The sequence below is a fragment of the Vanellus vanellus genome (assembly GCF_965231255.1).
Source record: "Vanellus vanellus genome assembly, chromosome: 5".
Taxonomy (NCBI): domain Eukaryota; kingdom Metazoa; phylum Chordata; class Aves; order Charadriiformes; family Charadriidae; genus Vanellus; species Vanellus vanellus.
This window is the reverse complement of record NC_138910.1, coordinates 53,960,745-53,979,296: the sequence shown is the minus strand read 5'-3', so window position 1 is coordinate 53,979,296 and position 18,552 is coordinate 53,960,745. Positions and strand designations below refer to the sequence as shown.

The 18,552-nt window shown below is 64.5% G+C and overlaps 3 protein-coding genes across 4 annotated transcripts; 2 read left to right on the top strand and 1 right to left on the bottom strand.

Moving 5' to 3' along the window:
* Nucleotides 1–2,255: 2,255 nt before the first annotated feature.
* REG4 (regenerating family member 4) lies at nucleotides 2,256–3,194 on the top strand (the record flags this gene model as incomplete). The annotated part of the gene is made up of 5 exons (XM_082483714.1): nucleotides 2,256–2,319; nucleotides 2,441–2,538; nucleotides 2,621–2,758; nucleotides 2,840–2,945; nucleotides 3,121–3,194. The coding sequence occupies 5 exons, from the start codon at nucleotides 2,256–2,258 to the stop codon at nucleotides 3,192–3,194; spliced, it is 480 nt and encodes a 159-aa protein (XP_082339840.1).
* A 1,178-nt stretch (nucleotides 3,195–4,372) lies between these two features.
* On the top strand, nucleotides 4,373–7,875 carry HMGCS2 (3-hydroxy-3-methylglutaryl-CoA synthase 2; the record flags this gene model as incomplete). Of its 2 annotated transcripts, none has more annotated exons than XM_082483513.1 (9): nucleotides 4,373–4,485; nucleotides 4,741–5,180; nucleotides 5,456–5,581; nucleotides 5,877–6,041; nucleotides 6,112–6,280; nucleotides 6,366–6,536; nucleotides 7,141–7,247; nucleotides 7,351–7,476; nucleotides 7,555–7,875. In XM_082483513.1, the coding sequence occupies 9 exons, from the start codon at nucleotides 4,373–4,375 to the stop codon at nucleotides 7,659–7,661; spliced, it is 1,524 nt and encodes a 507-aa protein (XP_082339639.1). In that variant the 3' UTR covers nucleotides 7,662–7,875. The 2 variants fall into 2 exon arrangements, with proteins under 2 accessions (XP_082339639.1, XP_082339638.1); XM_082483512.1 differs by having other exon boundaries at nucleotides 4,696–5,180.
* Nucleotides 7,876–8,464: 589 nt separating this feature from the next.
* PHGDH (phosphoglycerate dehydrogenase) lies at nucleotides 8,465–12,243 on the bottom strand. The gene is made up of 12 exons (XM_082483311.1): nucleotides 12,057–12,243; nucleotides 11,619–11,770; nucleotides 11,370–11,435; nucleotides 11,234–11,288; nucleotides 11,056–11,154; nucleotides 10,836–10,968; nucleotides 10,593–10,741; nucleotides 10,228–10,380; nucleotides 9,966–10,098; nucleotides 9,485–9,612; nucleotides 9,040–9,268; nucleotides 8,465–8,751 (listed from the first exon to the last, which is right to left on the bottom strand). The coding sequence occupies exons 1-12, from the start codon at nucleotides 12,192–12,194 to the stop codon at nucleotides 8,597–8,599; spliced, it is 1,590 nt and encodes a 529-aa protein (XP_082339437.1). The 5' UTR covers nucleotides 12,195–12,243; the 3' UTR covers nucleotides 8,465–8,596.
* Between the last annotated feature and the right edge of the window lie 6,309 nt (nucleotides 12,244–18,552).

Genomic DNA, 18,552 nt, shown 5'->3' with positions numbered 1-18,552 from the left:
AGAGGGTGCCGAGCAAGCTGGCCAAGCCCTGAGAGGTCTCGGGAATCGGCAACAGCTGTATGCCGGCTGTGTAGGCGAAGGAGACAGGTCTGATCCTCCTCCCTCCCCAGGGTGAAAGCCAGACCTGCCTCTGCATGCTGGTGGGGAGCTGCTCCCTGTGGGCGCAGCACCTTCACTGCGCGTTTCGGCAAATGCTGCCGCAAAGGAGCTGTGGGAGATCCCTGGGGGCTGGAGGACATGGCACGAGTCTGACAGCCAGAAGTCAGCAGTTTCAGCCAGCTACAAGCCCTCTGTGTTGGGAGATGAGGGACTTGGCTCTGGGGCTGGATGTTCTGCAGGTAGCTGCCTCGTGGGCAGCTCCCAGTGGCCTCCTCCAAGGGTCTTTGAGAGGACTGGGGGAAGGAGAGCCAGGCATTGGCTGTAGCTGGCAGCAGCAGGGCGCTGGGCAGGAGCTGGCAGCTTTGCAGGAGGCCAGAGGACAGGCAGTGGGAAGAACTTTCAAAGCTGCTTTGGTACGCTAGGAGCCAACAAAGCAATGCTCCAGAGCAGTGTGGTCAAAGCAGTATGGCAGATGAGCTTCAGCTGCCTCCCACCAGTGCAAGAGGACACCCCATGGTGGGGAGCGAGGACAAAGATGGAGAAGGCTGTGACCGACCGTGCTGAAGGGCTCTGGCTACTGGGGCCGGGGCAGCCCCCCCTCTGCGGCTCCATGCCAGCAGCAGCCTCCCCAGGGCCAGGGCTGCGGGTTCCCCACGTGGGGCAGGGGCACTGGGGGGCTTCTGCTTGCAGGACCTGCCCCTTCCTCCTGGAGGGACGCAGACTGACAAAGCCCTGCGTCACTGCTGGGCGTGGGGGCCCAGTAACCCCACCGCTATCTGATGGCATCCACCAGCCCCTGGCCGCAGGCTGTTCCCATGTCCCCACGTCCTACATCCTCTGGCAAACATCCCCAAGCAGTTCAAACAAGGGCGGTGTGTGGGTGACGCATGGCAGGGTGTGGGGCCCGGCCAGGTGACATCCTTCAGCCAGGGACACGGGTGATGCCGGCGGGTGGTACCCATGGCCGAGCCACTCACCTCAGGGATGCTCTGGCCAGGGCCAGGAGAGCCTCCCCTGGGTCTCATCCCTGCCAGCCCCTGGTTCAGCCTGAGCTGGGCCAGCGGGCATCCCTGCCTAGTGCCGGGCTGCATGGTTATCTCTGTGTTTGCGTTAGTAATTACCGCTAATGGCAGGGGGTTTATTGACCAACTAGGAGAGGTTCTTCCTGTCTTTTTCCACAGAAATGTTGAATGTAAACAGAGAGGAGATCTTGGCTGCTTTCCAGCAAAGCAGGGGGGGATGGAGGGGAGTCAGCAGTAGGAATTTTATGGTGGAATCACCTGAGCTGGGCAAACACTGGTGCTGGTGAGCACTGGGCTATAAAGGGCAGCTGCTCTTCTCTCCCGACAACCCACGAGAAGCCGTTATTCCTCCTGGTCCCTGGACAGCAGGTGAGGAAGGGCACCCTCGCAGGGTGGCTGAGGCCTCGGGATGCTCCAAGGTGGCTTGTGGGCAAGCAGGAGTCGGTCCCAGCTCCGGCAGCTCCCAGAGTGCTGCCCTTGCTGGATGAGGGCAGGCTGCCACGATGGAATTTTCAGCCCTGCAGTTGACTTTTGTCGCTGCTTCTTTGAGGGGAAGACGAGCTGAGTCTGCGAATCGGCCCCAGTGCCCGGGGATTAGTCCAGATAAAGGGGAACAGCGCTGATGATTTGCCTCCTGGGCCTGGGTCTGGCACCGTTACGAGCTTGGGGAGGGGGGTGAAAACGATGCTGTGCACGTAGTCCCTGCGGCCCTGCCGGCCCCGGCTCTGCCTGTGCCATCGCTGCTGCCGCCCGGTGCCAGGGCAGGGCTGGGGTCCCCCGGCTCGTCCCCATGGTAGTGCTCTCCTCATGTCCCCACAGAGCAGCTTGGATCACCCAGGTGCCTCCCACTGAGACTGGGGCTGGTGGGGCCAGGAGCCCCTGCTGCCAGTGTGGGCTGGGGACACCGAGCGGTGCCAGGGTGTGGGCACAGGGCAGTGACCTGTGCCAGGGAGGGGAGAGGAAGGCACAGCCCCCGGGGATGCCATCTCCTCCAGCTGGCTCAAAGGGGCCAGATTCAGCCCCACAACAGGGCGGGTTTGCACTCTCTGGGCACAGGCGGCACCCCCTGTCCCCGGAGGGACCTGGTGTGACCTCCCTGAGCTCTTACAGGGGACGCTTCCAGGAGCAAGGAGGATGGTGGCAGCGGCTAGACTCACCCTCCTGCTGCTGGGCTGCACGGGGCTCCTGTGGCCGGCTGGTGAGTCCCACAACTTGGGGAGGGCAGCCGCTCTCACAGCGAGGCCGGGATGGAGCCAGCCTCCTCTTCATCCATCGATGCCAGCTGTCCCCCATCCCTTTCCATGGCTGTCCCTCCACAGGTGCCCGGTACATAGACTACTGCCCCAAGGGCTGGTCCTACTACAAATTCAGCTGCTTCAAGTACTTCAGTCAGCTCCAGACCTGGGACGAAGCCGAGGTAAGCCCACTGGGGTATGCACATGGATGGGGACCTCCCCATCTCCCGGGGGTTCCCCCAGCACTGATGGCTCTCCCTACAGAGGCAGTGCCAGGCCAGCCACGCTGGCGCCCACCTGGCCTGGGTGGAGGAGCCCCAAGAGGTGACCACCGTGGGGAAGGTCATCTCCTACTACCAGCGTGCACAGCCCGTCTGGCTCGGCCTCCGCTACAGGCACGAGGTGAGGCGGGGGGACGGCAGGGGATGGCGGGGGGACGGGGGGCAGCGGGACCGTGCCTCTGACCCTCCTCTCCCTGCACAGAGCCAGGCTTGGCAGTGGGCAAGTGGGGACACGTATAGCCTCGCCAGTGGGCTGGCTGGGAACGGTGCCCAAGGGGGAACCTGTGGTGTGCTGACCCACCTCAGTGGTGAGTGCCTGGACCCTGCATCCACCTCCAGCCAGGTCCACTTGGCCAGCATCCTCAGCCCCCTCTTCCTCATCCTCCTCTGGGGCCATTCCCCCCCAGAGGACTGTGGCGAGCAGAGCTGGTGGCTCTGTCCTCACTGTGGCCCCCGCTGACCCCCGGCCCATCTCTCCGGCAGGCTTCACCGTGTGGTCCAGCGCCGACTGCACCCAGCAGCATCACTACATCTGCAAGTTCACCCCCTTACACTGAGCATGGCCCATGGGGGACACCGTGGAGGACCCCACGCCAGCGATGCTCCTTCCTTACCACCTCTGCTCCTCCCTCCCCAACCCCTAAAAATACATCTATAAAAAACAAAGCATGCAAGTGCTGTGTGAGTTTGGTGCTGGTACAAAGCCCTGGTACGGTCCACTCGCAGGCGCTGCTGTGGCTCCCTGAGCTTCCCAGTTGTCGGGGGATCCAGTGTTGCCTGCGCCGGTTGGGGGTGAGTCCCCGGGAGCCGCGGGGCCAGCAGCTCTCCCAGCTGGGTGTTCATGTTTGCTCATCCCCAGCCCCCTGGTGCTAAACAGGGGGTGTGTGGGAGGATGGGATGTCCCTGGGGTGCAGGTGTAGGTGACAGGAGTGTCCCCAAGGTGCAGGCATGGAGGAGAGCTGGAGCACAGATGTGCATGGGGATGGGAGCTGTCATGGGTGTGCAGGTGTGGGGATGGGTCCTCTCCCCAGGTGCAAATGGCTCCACAGGGCTCCGGGGGCTGCGATGCTGTCCCATGGCTGTGTTGACAGCAGCACCGGGACCAAAGGTCCCTTCTTGTGTCACCACAGTGTTGCCACAGGCATCACATGTCTGTTTGCTCTGCTGTTTTGAAGATGGCTCTGCTCCCCCCCCGCCACCTGCTCATGGGGTTGTCCCCCCCCCCCCTCCAGAGCCATGGCACGTGATGGAGCTGGACCGTGTCCTGGGTGGAACGGATGATGCCGGCACAAAAATGCCCTCTGCTCCCTTCTCAGGACCACGGGGGCAGTCAGAGAGGCCACACAGCACATCACAGCCCTCCCGGCAAGCCCCACACACCAGAGCTGCCACCACCCCATGGCACTGGGAGCCGGGGCTGCGGGAGAACCTGTCCTGCTGTCCCGCTGCTCAGCCCCGGCTCCTGCCGAGCTTGTCCCCAGGCTTTTGGGGCACAAGACAGAGAAATCTTGCAAGTCTCGTCCCCCCCCCAAAGCCAGTGCTTGCTCCGCTGTCCCTGTCGCGTTGGCTGGCGCTTGGTGACCTTTGAGCGCTGGGGTCTGGCGCGCTGATAAGGGCCGGGAGGGCTGTGCCGTGCCGCCCGCACAGTTTATAAAAGCACCATGCAAGGCCCATCCCGCTGTCTGTCTGTCCGTCCCACTATCCTTCCATTCGTGCAGCAGCTGCAGGGAGGAAAATGCTGCGCTTGGTCGGCCGCGCTGCGCGCTGCTGGGGGGCAAGGCGGGCACCATCAGGGTCGGAGCGGGCACGCCAGGGGGTCCAGCACCCCATGGCCATGCAGAGGGCATGGTGAGCACCCACGCGGATCGGGTGGGGTGGAGGCATAACCAGGGGGGGTATCGGGGAGCTGGCAGTGCTCTTGAACTTCGCTGGGGAAGGGGATGCTCTCCCTCCTTCCTGCAGTACCACTGGGCAGAGGGAACCAGCAGGGATTTGGGGTGCTCACGGCCTGGGGTGCTTGCTGGTGGCATCTCCCCGAGGCCACCACCTGTCCCCAAGGCTCGGGGCCACTGCGGGACCGTTGCCGCTCCCTCTGCCCCGCAGCCTCTCCAGCGCTGCTGGGACGGGCACCTGGCCCAAGGACGTGGGCATCCTGGCGCTGGAGGTGTACTTCCCTGCCCAGTATGTGGAGCAGGAGGAGCTGGAGCGGTACGACGGTGTGGAGGCCGGCAAGTACACGCGGGGCTTGGGCCAGCAGCAGATGGGCTTCTGCGCCGCCCACGAGGACATCAACTCTCTGTGCCTGACGGTGGTGCAGCGGCTGGTGGAACGCGGGCGCCTCTCCTGGGATGCCATCGGCCGCCTGGAGGTGGGCACCGAGACCGTCATTGACAAGTCCAAGGCCGTCAAGACTGTCCTCATGCAGCTCTTCCATGACTCGGGCAACACTGACGTGGAGGGCATCGACACTACCAACGCCTGCTATGGGGGCACGGCCTCGCTCTTCAATGCGGCTGCCTGGGTGGAGTCCAGCGCCTGGGACGGTGGGTGCGGGCAGGGACCGTGCCATGGGGATGGAGGGGCTGGATGTGGGGTGGGTGCGGTGGGATGGGGGAAAGAGGCAGGAGGTGGCCTGAAACCCAAAGATGCGCTGGCAAGTCTCAAAGGGAGCTGCTGCCCCTCCAGGTTCTCCATCACCCCTGTTTCTTGCCCACCTTGGCTGTGACGCTCCGCAGCATGGGGATTGGAGTACACAAGGGCCACGGGATGGAGGCCTTCACCTGCTGACGTCCCTACTGGCCCCACTGTCCTCCCCCAGGTCGCTACGCTGTGGTGGTGTGTGGGGACATCGCTGTCTATGCCACGGGGAACGCACGGCCCACAGGAGGTGCCGGTGCCATCGCCATGCTGGTGGGACCCAACGCCCCACTGGTGCTGGAGAGAGGTTGGTGTCGTGAGACCCTGGGGATGGTGAGCTGATGAGTGCTGTCCCTGGGGGCCATACATCCCTGTCCCAGCCCTGGACAGAGCTGCTCAACTCTGGCAGCACCAGCTCTGCCAGGCTCAGTGGCTGCCCGGTGCTGGGTACCCCAGGATGCTGGCCAGCCACATCCCTGTGAGCACCACAGAGCCACCCAGGGAGGCTGGCAGATGTCAGGGCTGGCATGGCAGGGCAGCACCCATGGGTGTTTGCCATCCAGCTGGGACTCCCCAACAACCAGCTCTCCTTGTGCCCCCAGGCCTGCGGGGAACCCACATGGAGCACGCCTATGACTTCTACAAGCCGGACCTGGCCTCTGAGTACCCGGTGGTGGACGGGCAGCTCTCCATCCAGTGCTACCTGCGGGCGCTGGACCGCTGCTATGCTGTGTACCGCCGCAAGGCAGAGAGCCAATGGCAGCAGGGTAAGCGGCGGCAGCCCTGGGGTGCCTATGCCATCCCACCAGGTGATGATGGCCCTACGTTGCCTTCCAGCTGGCATCCAGCGGCCCTTCACCCTCGACGACTTCAAGTTCATCATCTTCCACACGCCCTTCTGCAAACTGGTGCAGAAGTCGGTGGGGCGGCTGCTGCTGAACGACTTCTTGGCCACCCCCAACCCCGACACGGCTGCCGGCCTCTACAAGGGGCTGCAGCCCTTCCGGTGGGTCCCTGTGCTGTGTCCCCCGTCCCCCAGCCCAGCCAGGGACGTCCCCATGTGGGGTTCAAGCCAGCCTCTCTCTGGGCAGCGGCGTGAAGCTGGAGGACACCTACACCAGCAAGGAGGTGGAGAAGGCGTTCCAGGCGGCCAGCCAGGAGATCTTCAACCAGAAGACCAAGCCCTCCCTGCTCCTCTCCTCCCGCAACGGCAACATGTACACACCGTCCATGTACGGCTGCCTGGCCTCCCTCCTGGCACAGTGAGTCCCCCCACATCTGGATCGGGATGGGGGTCAGTTCGGTTTTGGGGGGGGGGGGGGGGCAGTGCATGACCCGGCTGGCTCGGGGGGCAGGCACCAGCACTCATCCCCCTCCACTGCTGCAGAGACCCGCTGCTTTCATTGCACGTAACCCCCGGCACGCTCACCTCCCAGCCCGCGCTGACTCCCAGCCAGCCTTTTCATCCCAGTTCGCTGGAGCTGGGCTGGTGCATAAAGCCCTTTTGTCAGCGCCGGGAGGATGAAAACCCTTTTGTCGTGCCCAGGAGAATGGTTGTCCCCTGATGCTGGTGGTGGCAAAGGAGCTGTGGGAACGGCCGGGCACAGGGAGGGGAAAAAAGCCTCATCCCACCGCCACTCCTTGGGCAGCCCTTGTGCTCCCCGGCCCCCAGCCCCCACCACAGGCATCCTCTTGCTTCTGTGGCCACCTGCCTTTGGCAACATAGCCACGAGTTGCCATTTAATCTGTCCCCAAGTCCCAAGACCCCCCTGCCTGTGAAGGGGACAGGAGGCAGCCCCTTAACCAGCCCCCACAGCCCCGCATCCATCCCTCCAGCCCCAAATCCCCTCTAACCCCTCACTGCAGATCCTCGGCGCGGGACCTGGCTGGCTCCCGGATCGGTGCCTTCTCCTACGGCTCGGGGCTGGCTGCCAGCATGTTCTCCCTCCGCGTCTCGCAGGATGCGGCTCCGGGTGAGCACAGGGGGAAAAAGGGGCCGGGAGGGCAGAGCACTGTGGGGCTGCGGGGCCAGGGTCACTGGCAATGCTGTCTCACCTCGGGGGTCCCCACCACCAGGTTCACCACTGGATAAACTGGTCTCCAGCCTGGCCGACCTGCCGGCTCGCCTGGATGCCCGCAAGCGCGTGGCCCCACAGGACTTCGCCGAGATCATGAAGCAGCGGGAGGAGACCCATCATTTGGGTGAGTGGGGCCAGCGGGGTGGGACACCTCCGCTGGTGCCCCACAGCCCCGCTGAGCATCAACACCCTCTTCCCACAGCCAACCACGCTCCCCATGGCTCCCAGGCGGATCTCTTCCCCGGCACATGGTACCTGACACGAGTCGATGACAAGTACCGCCGGGAATATGCCAGGAAGCCCATCTAGGGGGGACTGGAGTGGTGATCCCTGCGGAGTGGGATGCTCTTCTCCCCACCGGCATCCCTGCTCACCCCCAAATCTGGGGCTGGCCTCTGTGGGAGATCTCACCTTAGACAGCCAGGAAGAAGCTTGTGGTGCCTCAGGCCCTGGAGCTGGTGGAGACAGCAGCGTTTTCTGCAAAGACCCAGGCGGAACAGGGGGAATAAACACGCGGATGAGAGGGGGCAACAGCCCAGTTCTGGCTTCTGGTCACAAGTGGTCCCCTCCCACCCTGGGGCTCTTCCTCAACCACCACGTGGCTGGATCCTGGCCCCTTCCAGGATTTATCCCATGGGCACCCAACGCAACCACCTGCCCCATTGGACATGTGCCTCAATACCCCCCATTTCCCCAGGATGGGAGCGTGCCCTGACATTTTGGGGGAGCCAAGTAAACCCCAGCTCCCCGGTCTCCAGTTTCGGGGTGGTAAGATGCCGTTTTCCTCGTGACGTCGGCAAATTGAAACATCCCCATGGAAAAAACCCGGGGGGAGGAGGCGGCAGCAGCAGGTGACGCAGGGGGCTCACGGGAGGGCTCAGCCCCCCTTGGAGCGCTGCCTGCTCTCTGGGCCATGCACAGGACCATGGCCGGACAGGACCTCAGCGGGGCTGCAGCAGACGTGGAGACCTTTGCACCCTTGAGCAAACAGCAGCGGGAGCAGGGGGGCAGGAGGGGCTGGGCTGGGGGTAGGAGGGACAGAGCCTGTAGGAGCTTTGGGGTTGGGGACAAGGGACCGTACAGAAAAGGCATTACACAGTCTCCTCCTGGACCCTTTATTGAGCACGGGGCCACCCCAAGCCCAGCGTAGGGGCCGGGGGCAGCCAGGTGCGATGCTTCCCCTGCTGTTTGGGGGGAATCCAGGTGCTGAGGCCGTGGGGAGGGTCCTTGCCGGCAGTTGAGGGCTACAGGTGGAGCTGGAAGACCTCCGTGACACGTGGCTTCAGCTCGCCAAGGTCGGACAGGGGGGCTGAGAGCCCCACGACGCTCCATTGCTCCCCCGCCACCGCGCTGGAGCTGTGGTAGGACTGGAGCTGGACCCCCACCTTCCCCAGCAGCCCTGGAGAGGAGGAGAGGGGTGAGGGGCTGCGGGCTCCCCCACCGCCCCAGCACCCAGCAGGTAGCAGGGCTCTGCCCACCCCAACACCCCTCAAAAGGTCCACGATGCCATTTCTTTCCCCCACCCCAAGTCCTTTGCTCCAAGCCCCCAACCCTCTGCCCAAGCTGCCCCTCCATCCCCATGTCTCCATGCAACACCTGCCCCCTCCCTACTGCGGCTTGGCTCTGGGGCAGATGCAGGGTCCCCCCAGGCTGCCCCCCCTGCTTGGGGGCAACACGGGGAACTCACCAGCAAGCGTGGGCAGTGTGCTGGGCTCGGAGGCTTTGGCTCTGTAGACAAGGACGGGGCCGGCCAGCGGGGCCGGCTGCTTGAAGGTGGCCCCGTTTAGCTCCCGCAGCACCGGGGTGCTGCCCTGCACTGTCCCTGTTGCCCGGTGCGGGGTGCCCTGCAGGGCCACCTGCAGCAAGCCAGTGCTGCTGTCAGGCTCAGGGCCCACATCGCTGTGGGTGGTTGTGACCTGCCAGAGAGATGTGGACACTCAGCATCTAAGTGCTGCACGTGGCAGAGCGCAGGGAAGAGATGTCCTCAGAAGCCACCCCAGGGGATGTCACCCCCCAGCCTAAGAGGTGCACTAGCAGCCCCATGGGGCGACCCTGGACCTGTGATGCTTGGCAGGGAAGAACAGGGTCTGGGTGCACCAAGATGACTTGTGGAGCCCCAGGAGTCCACGTACCTTCAACCCAGCCTCCTGGGCCAGCAGCAGGGCGTTCACCAGGGTCACCTCCTTCTGAGCCCCTCCGGCCAGCATGCCCGCAGCCACAGCAGGCATCAGGTAGTTCCCAGCGTCCCGCAGGGGTGTCCCTGGGGTGCAGGGAAGGAGGTAGGGAGTGGATGGGCCGGCAGCAGAAAGATCCAGCCCCATGCTGGAGCACTCATCCTGGGGCTGATCCTTCCACCCACCCATCCATACACTCACCCCTACTCCCATCTTCCCTCCCATCCATGCATGCATCCATATATCCATCCATACCCCCACACCCCCATCCTCCCACCATCCTCCCACCCCACCATCCAACCGCCCATTCCTCCACCTCGCTGTGCACCCATCCCTCCTCCCATCCGCTCAGTCCAGTGGGTCCCCGTGTGCCCCTGTGTGCTGTCCACCCATTGGGGGTCCCTGTGCCCGGGCATGGGGGGCAGCCTGCCCAGCTCACCTAGGGTGCAGACCTGCATGTTGCCCTGCGTTTTCTTGCCCACCGTGCGCAGCACCATGCCCAGGGCCTTAGCCAGGGCTATCCAGGGCTTGGTTTGGGGTGCGAAAGCCTTGCTGAGAGCCTGCCCGTTGACCTGCGAGGAAGAGCAGGATGCGCCATGGCAACCCACCAGCGAGCACGCAGGATGACTCCCAATGCACCCACAGTTTAGGGACAGGGAACCTGAGGCACAAGAGGTCAGGTGCCCGGTGGGGGGACTCACTATGCCAGCCAGCCCCTTCCCCGTGGCCATGTCCACGATCTGCATGGCAATCTCCTTGCCGCAGCGGCTCTGCGCCTCCCGTGTGCTGGCGCCCAGGTGCGGGCAGCAGATGACATTGGGGTGGTTCACCAGGTCACGGTCCTTGGGGGGCTCCTGTTGACACAACCGCATCCCGCTGTCAGCCCCCAGCACCCACCTGGGAGCCCGGGGCAGGTATTTACACCCTCTTCCCTTGCAAGGAGGGAGCTGGGAAGGGCTGTCCCTGACTCCATGGGGTTTGCAGGGCTGCCCTGGTCCTGCTTGGGCAGGGTTAAGGTGATGCCGAGCCAGAGCTGAGCTCAGGGTGTCCCCATGGGCCCCCTCACCTGTGTGAAGACATCGAGAGCGGCCCCACCACACTGTCCCGACTGCAGTGCCCGCAGCAGCGCGCCCTCATCCACGATACCTCCACGGGCACAGTTCACCACCTGCACGCCGCGGCGGCACTTGGCGAAGGTGCTGTCATTCAGGAGCCCTGTGGAGAGAGGGAGCACCGTGAGCAGTGAGGGGCTGCACTGTTTCCCCACAAGTTGTCCCCCCCGCCCCCCGTGCCAATGCCCACCCCGTACCCGTGGTGGAGGGCAACAGCGGCGTGTGCACCGTGATGAAGTCGCAGCGGGGCCAGATCTGCTCCAGTGGCAGCTGCTCCACACCGAATGTGGCTGAGGTTTCGGGGGTGATGATGGGGTCATAGCCTATGGTCTGAAGCAGAGTGGGCGCTCGCTCCTGCAGCCTGGCATGGTGCTGGCTCCAAGCTCCCCATCACTCCTCCCTGCCCCAGCTCCTTACCTTCATGCCAAAAGCCTGCATGCGGGTGGCCACCTCCCTGCCGATGCGCCCCAGCCCCAGCACGCCCAGTGTCTTCCCGTTCAGCTCCATGCCCATGTACTAGGGTGCAAAGCAGAGAGTGAACAAGCACACCCCACAAGGGCACCCACCACCCCCTCCTGCTGCACTGGCCTCCTACCTTCTTACGGTCCCACTTGCCCTCCTTCATGGAGGCAGCTGCCTGCGGGATTTGCCTGAAAGGGGAGGCTGCGATGAGCATGGGGGCAGGGGGCCGTGGGGCTTACGTCCATCCCCCTGTCCTGCCCTGCACTCACCTGGCCAAAGACAGGATCATCCCGCAGGTGAGCTCGGCGGCACTGAGGCTGTTCCCAGTGGGTGTGCTGGGGATGGAGAGTGGTGTCACTGGTGTGTCACCCCCAGGCTGATGGAGGTCTGCACCCCGTGAGGATGGAGACCCACAGGGTGGTGACCTGGGGTGCCATGGGTGGGGAGGGCACCCAGCTGAAGCCTCCCCTGCCTCCCCGGGAGCACAGACAGGGATGTCCCCATGCTCCTGCTCTTACTTCATGACCAGGACACCCTTCCTGGTGGCTGCCTCCACATCGACGTTGTCCACGCCGGTGCCCGCTCTGCCCACCACCTGCAGCCTCTCCGCCGCCTCCAGCACGTCAGCCGTGACTTTGGTGGCCGAGCGGACGATGAGTCCATCGCAGTCCTGGGGGGGAACGGGGGATGGGGACACAAACACCGCAGGTGGGACCGGGGCCGGGGATGGCAGTCTCAGGGTGGTCCCGGGGGGGTAGCAGTTTGGGGACAGCCACTACCGGGGGACTGGGATCCGCCGTGTGAAAACCGGCCGGGCTCTTGCATCAGACGGGAGGCGGGGACCGGCCCCGTTGGGCGAGGAGGGTCCGCTGCCACTGGGGACAGCCGGACCCCAGCTGAGCCCACCCGAGCCCCCCACCCCTGGGTGCAGCCCGGCCGCGCCGCGCCGCGCTCACCCGGATCTCCCGCAGCAGCTCCTCCTTGCTCAGGCCGGGCTTCTCCTGCACCCGGAGGCCGCCGGCCTGCAGGATCTCCCGGCAGCAGGGGTCCAGGCTGTCGCTGATCAGCACCTTCTGCAGCTTCCCCAGTGCCATGGCGGGGGACGGGACGGGACGGGACGGGACGGGACGGGACGCCGGCTCTCTCCGCACGCCGCCGGGAGGCTGCTGCCGCCCACCCGCCGCGCTAAAAGGGCTGCGAGCGGGGCACGTTTTTCGGGCTCATTGGGTCCCGTCTCCATAATCCCACCTCCTTCTCTTCCCCTCCCCGCCCCAGCCCGCCCGGGCAACCCCCTCCACCCCCCCTCCACCCCCGGAGGGAGGGAGGAGGTGGAGGGGAGCGGGGCCGGGGCTGTGCCGGCCCCCCCAGCAGCTCCAGAGTGAGAGGAGGGGATGTCCCGGCAGGACCCCGAAACCCCCGAGCCGGGGAGTCACGGAGCCGGGAGGAGCGAGGGGCAGCGTGTCCCCCACCCCGCGCACCGCAGCCGTGCCTCAGTTTCTCTGCCCCGCACATCACACCGCAGCGAGGCAGGAGGGGGACGGTGGTGGCAGCCACTGTGGTGCGGGTGGCTCCCCTCAAAGCTGGGGGTGCTGCTGGCAGGGGAGCAGCCTGGCCATGGCAAGCCTGGCCATGTCCCCCCAGCTCGCCCAGGAATGGGGGTTCCTCAGGCCCCACAACCCAGAGGTGAGGCAGTGCCATGGCCCCTGCCCGCCCCCGGCATCACGCCTGCCATTGAGCAATGCCCCCGATAAGGGGCCAGGGGCATGGGGCCAGCCCTGGCCACCAGCTCCCAATGACATGGGGTGCACAGGAGCCGCCTTGCAAACGCCCTCCGTGGGGCAAGAGCCACGTGGCCACTTCCAGTGACCTCACGGGGGAAAGAGCTGGCCCTTAAGAAGGGACAGTGTGGGGACCCCACAGGGCTGGATACAGCCCAGCATGGTGGATGGCAAGGGATGGAGGATGTCCCCTTGCCCATGGGGCCAAAACCTCACAGCCTACCTGGACCAGACAAATGCTGGGTCCTGCCCATGGGGGAGCCAGGATCTGGCCCTTCCTTGCCCATAACTTCCCATGCACTACAGGTGGGCAGCAGGGACACAGTGCTCCCAAGCTAGGTCCTGATGGGACTGAGCCCCTCCCCAGGCTGTGTGTGCCCCAAGCAGCAACACTGGGTACCAAACTGCCCCGTGTGAGACCTGGGGTGGCCTCAGAGGCTGTTAAATGCAGCAGAGTCCAGGTGACAGACCTGCCCCAGCAGCCAGGAGGTGGCCAGAATGGCTGCTTTCACCATAGGCAGTGCAGCCGAAGTGGGAGAGCCCAGTGCTACGTACATCCCAGCACTGCATATACCCTGGTGCGATGTACACCCTGGCACTACCTACACCCCGGTGCTACATACACTGCAGCCGCAGCCAGGGAACAACTGTGACGCCAGAGGGGGGAAAGTCCAGGGCAGCCAACACAGGGTGAGAGATGGTGTCAAGGGCAGCTGGTGAAATCTGCAGTGAGGTCCTGAGATGGCCCTTCAGTGGAGCTGTGTGACCCGGGGACAGGGACAGGGCTTTCTCTCCACATCCTCGCATGTATCATGGGCTGGGGGCACCCACGCTGCAGGATGTGCCATGGCTGGGACACGCAGCCCCGATGGACCTTGGCACAGCCCTGCCACCGGCTCTGGCCTCCGTTAACCATTAAGACCTTGCTCAAGGTGCCCGCTGACCCGGTGTCTCGCTGCCCTGCTCCCGGTGCCGGCACCACCTGGGTTTGCCCAATGACTCCCTATGTCTCTGTGATCTCTCTCCCGCGCCTGTGGCCTGCTTGTGTGGAGGCCACGTGTGGCCAAGCCACTGCTGCCGCAGCATCATATTTGCTGGCTTTTCACGGCTGGCTGGTGCCCTCTCCTGGGGAGCAGGGCCGGGAAGCACAGACGCACGGCACCCCAGCACCCCGGCACCCAATCCCTCACTGGGGGCCTGCTGGGATCCAGGGGGTGCTGGTGGAGTGGCCGCGCCAACTGCCATGTGCCCCCTACTCCTGGCCCTCCAAGGGAGCCAGCTGGAGAAACTTGAATCTGGATCCTGCCTTTAACCCAAGGAAGAGTCCCTCTGGCTGGCGGGGACCCCAAAGCTGGCAGGACCAGCAGGATGGGCGCCAGGGGGACATGATGGGGGCTGATGAACCTTTGGGATGAGGTCTGAGGATTATGGGGATACGTCACAGGTGCTGATCCCATTAACACAGGGGTACTGGATGGGCTCTGCTTGGTGGTAGGTGTGTGGAAGCCGCAGGGGATGACTTGCCAAGGGGCTGTGGGTGCAGGATGGAGGAGAGTGTTGAGTGGGGTGGTCCCTACAGAAGGGATGGAACACACTCTCTCCCCAAGAGAGGACACACACAGCACTGGGACTGGGGTATCAAGTAGGGAAAGGAATTGGGGGGTTCAAAGGTACCTGGTGTTATTTGGGTCTGGATGGGGGGTGGAAAAGGAAAGGCAAGGGTAGGGGAGATTGGGGGTGTTATGTTGGGATGGTGGGTGTTCAACAAGGGTTGGGGTGACGGTGAAGTCAAGTGGGATTGAGGGTGATGGGGGTGTCCCAGTGGAGTACTGGTAAATCACGGAAGATTAGAGAGCAAGTGAGGGTGTTGTGGGGCTGGATGGGTACCCAGGGGGTTCATGGGGCTCTGGGGGTGACAAGGGGAGTTGGGGGTGTCCGGTTGGGATGGAGGCATCCAAGGAAGACCAGAATGGTAGGAGATGACAAGGAGGACTGGAGGTAATTGGGGTGTCAGGATGGGTGTCATGGGGAGATCTTGGGGGAGTGAAGGATGGCGAAGGACTGGGGCTCAGCGCAGAGGGGCTGGGGGGAGTGGAGGGTTGGGGCAGGGGGTGGCTGTGTCAACCAGGGCAGACTGGCTGCTGGGCGGGGGGGACTGGGGAGACGAAGGGGAGGATGGAGAGAGGGAGCGAGGAGGGCATGGAGGGAGGGACGGAGCGGGGAAGGAAGGACGGAGGGTCAGAGGGAGGGATGGAGGGAGGGAAAGGATGGAGGGAGGCAGGAATGGATGAAGGATGGAGGCAGGGGGGAGGAGAAAGAGGAGAAGAAGGAGGAGGAGAAGGAGGAGGAGAAGGAGGGGATGCAGCGGCGGGCGGAGCCGGCCGGTGCCGCAGAGCCGCCTCCCCGGCGCACGCTGGGGCGGCCCGGCAGCGCCTGCGGAGACCCGCCGGCCCGGCCCGGTGCCGCCCGATACCGCCGGTGCCCGGCCCGGTACTGCCCGGCGCGGTGCGGCGGTGCCCGGCTCGGGGCAGGATGCGAGCCCCGCGGCGGAGGTGAGGGGCGCGTCCGTGCGTGCGTGTGTCATGCGTGGGTGCGTGTGTCCGTGGGTGATGCGGCTCGGGGTTTCCCCGTGCCCCGGGAACGCGTGGCGGCTGCGTGTACCGGGGATGCCCGTGGGGGCGGCGTGTGCCCACGCTGGGCTGTGACGATGCCGCGGCAGGTCGAGGCCCAGGTACCAACCGGCATCGGTGTGGCCGGGATGCAGCCGGGATGCAGCCGGGATGCAGCCGGGATGCGGGTGTGCTCCCTCGGGGCTGCGTGGGGCCCCACACTGGCTGCCCCTGACCCCATCCCCCTTGGGCTGTGGGTGTCCCCTGCCTGCTGCGGAGGTCCCGCGGGTTGGTGCTGCTGGCGGGGCTGTGGGATACCCCACTTCCAGCCGGGCTGTGGATCGCTGGGCCCTGAGTGGGGCAAGCCCGGGAGCGCTGCTGGGCATCCAGGCAAGAGGTTTGGGGGAGCTCCCGGTGTGTGGGAAGGGAATGGGAGGCCCTCGTCCAGTGCTGGGGACACACGGGTGTTCAATAACCTGTGCCATGAGGTCCTGGGGGTGCCAGGGATGCATGTGCTGTGCCAATCAAGAGGGCAGGGGCTGTAGGGTCCTGTGGGTCTGGGCTGGTGCCAGCACCAGCACTGGGCTCCCCTTGTGGCTCTGGGAAGGTGGGTTTTGCTGGGAGGTGCTGGGCCAAGGGTGGCCCTGCGGGAATGGCTGTAGTTCGGGGTGCTGGCGCGGGGAGGTTGGCTTGCCCCATCTCTCTAGCCCCGTTTGCATCCTCCCTGATCTTCCCTTGGCTCTGCCCATCCCCAATTCCAGCCTGAGCTGCCGGCCAGACCGTTTGTCCCGGCACCCTGCCAGGGCTGCCGGGCCCCAGGAGCCATGCCAGCGGCCACGCTTGCGGTGTAGTGCAGGGAGCCGTCCTCACCCGGAGCATGGGTAACGCCAGCCCCCAACTCCCCCCATCCTGCCGTGCTCAATGGAGACCTTGTTGCCGTGCCTTGTGTGTGGGCAGTGGGTGGTCGGCCGTGCCGTGTGCCGTGCACACACGCCGTCCACACACGCCCAGGCGGCTGCGGAGGCCGTGGCTGTCTGTCCCCAGCTCCACCTCCCTGGTGGCGGCACTCAGACCCTGATGAAACATTTGTGCCGACGAGTCAGTGGGGAGTCAGACTCAGCCATGCTCGGCATCCCATCCCCGGCACAGCCTCTGCGCTCGCCCTGGCCTTGACAGGCCCTCGCCACAGCCCCTCTGCCAGCCCCAAGGTAGTTGCTGGCACCCAGAGTGGCCGTGGCTGAGCAGGGGGCTGGGGGTTGCCGTCCATCCCTCCATCCTTCCCTCTCTCCATCTGTCTGTCCGTCCCTCTGTCCGTCCACAGGAGGTGATCCAGCAGCAAGAGGTGAGTTGCCGTCTCGGTGTGCTTGAGTAGTGCTGTGCCGTTTGGGGATGGGGTGGTTTGGGGATGGGGTGGTTTGGGAATGGTCTTCCGTGGGGCAGTGGCCAGCCTCACACAGCCCACATGCCATGGCCCTGGCAGCCACCCCTGTGCTCTCCCCTCTTCCCGGAGTGCCTGTGCTGGCAAGCAGCCATGGTGGCCCTGGTGTGATGCCATGGAGATGCTGTGAGTCAGTGGGTGCTCTGAGTCAGGGCCGCGTGGCACCCCTCATGCCAGGACTTCAAGGTACATCAGGGGTGGGAAGTGCTGCCCAGGGGGTTGGGGGGCCCTTGGGCTGTGCCCTCCTCCGGCTCCATGGTGTGCCAGTGGCTTTGCTCCGTGCCCTGGGGTGGCACAGCCGGCATGAAAGGGCTCTTGTCCTCCTGCAGCCCCGGCAGAACCGCGGCAGCCTTCCCTTCACAGGAAACAAATTCCCAGTGTTGGGCACACAGACAGGGAAGGGGGAGCCCCCATCTAGCCCAGCCGGCTGTGGCTATGACAGAGCCCAGGGCTCCTGCTGGCCCAGCGTCCCCATGGCCCGGCATGGGGCTTCTAGTACTGGTGTTGGGGGTTGCTGGCCAGGCTTTGCTCATTCACCCAGAGCCTGCGGCAGCCATGGTGCCAGGCTGGCCCTGCCTCAGGGTGCCCCCCCCGTGGCACTGGAACTGTGGGGGTTGATCACCATTCTGTCTGGGTATCACCCCTCGGGTGTTGCATCTCAGGTGTTGTGCCTCCTTTGGTATCGCACCTCCTTGGATGTTGTATTGTGTCTCTAAGGGTATTGTGCCTCCAGGTATGATGTCTCCGGGTATCAGGCATTTGGCTGTCACGCCTCCTTGATTGCTGTATCTCTGGGTACTATGCTTCTGGGTGTCATACCTCCTTGGGTGTCATACCTCCTTGCATGTGATGTCACTGGGTATTCTGCTTCTTCGGGTATGTTGCCTCCTGGGGTATCATGTCCTGGGATATCGTGCCGCTGGGTACTGTGCTTCCTTGAATATTGTGCGTCCTTGTGCATCTTGAGTCTGGGTATCATGTCTCCTTCGATGTTTTGTCTCTGGGTATTGCACCCCTGGCTATCAGTCCTCCTGGAGTGTCATGCCTCCAGAGATCACGCCTCCTTGGATATTGTGCGTCTGGGTATTGGGTCTCCTCAGGTGTCATGCTTCTGGTTATTGTACCTCTGGGTGCCTCCGGGAATCATGCCTCTGGGTACCATGCCCCTGGGTACTGCATCTCCGGGTACTGAACCTCTGGGTACTGTGCTTCTGGGTATCATGCTGGTTATGGTGCCTGGTAGGGCGCAGGGCCACCCCTCGCCAGTGCTGGTGCATTTAGAGCCATCGTGCCTCGGTTTCCCCTTGTGGTACGTTGTTGCTGCAGGGGCCATGGCCCCCTCTGGCTGCGTCCCTTTGCTCCCTCCCAGGCTGGTAGTGCTGTGTCCCCTGCCTGCAAGGTGCTGGTGTGGCGTGCCCGGCTCTGGGGATGTGGCCGCACGACCCCTACCATGGCTTGTGCCACAAGAACGTGCTGGCCCCACCAGGCCATTGGGGCTCAGTCACATGTGTGTGGGCAGGGCACTGTGCCCACCGTGGCACTGGGGGTGAGTGCCCACCTCCCTATTCGTGGGACCCCACCAAAAATCTGTCATGATGAGATTAGAAAATAAATACTCTGATTTTTC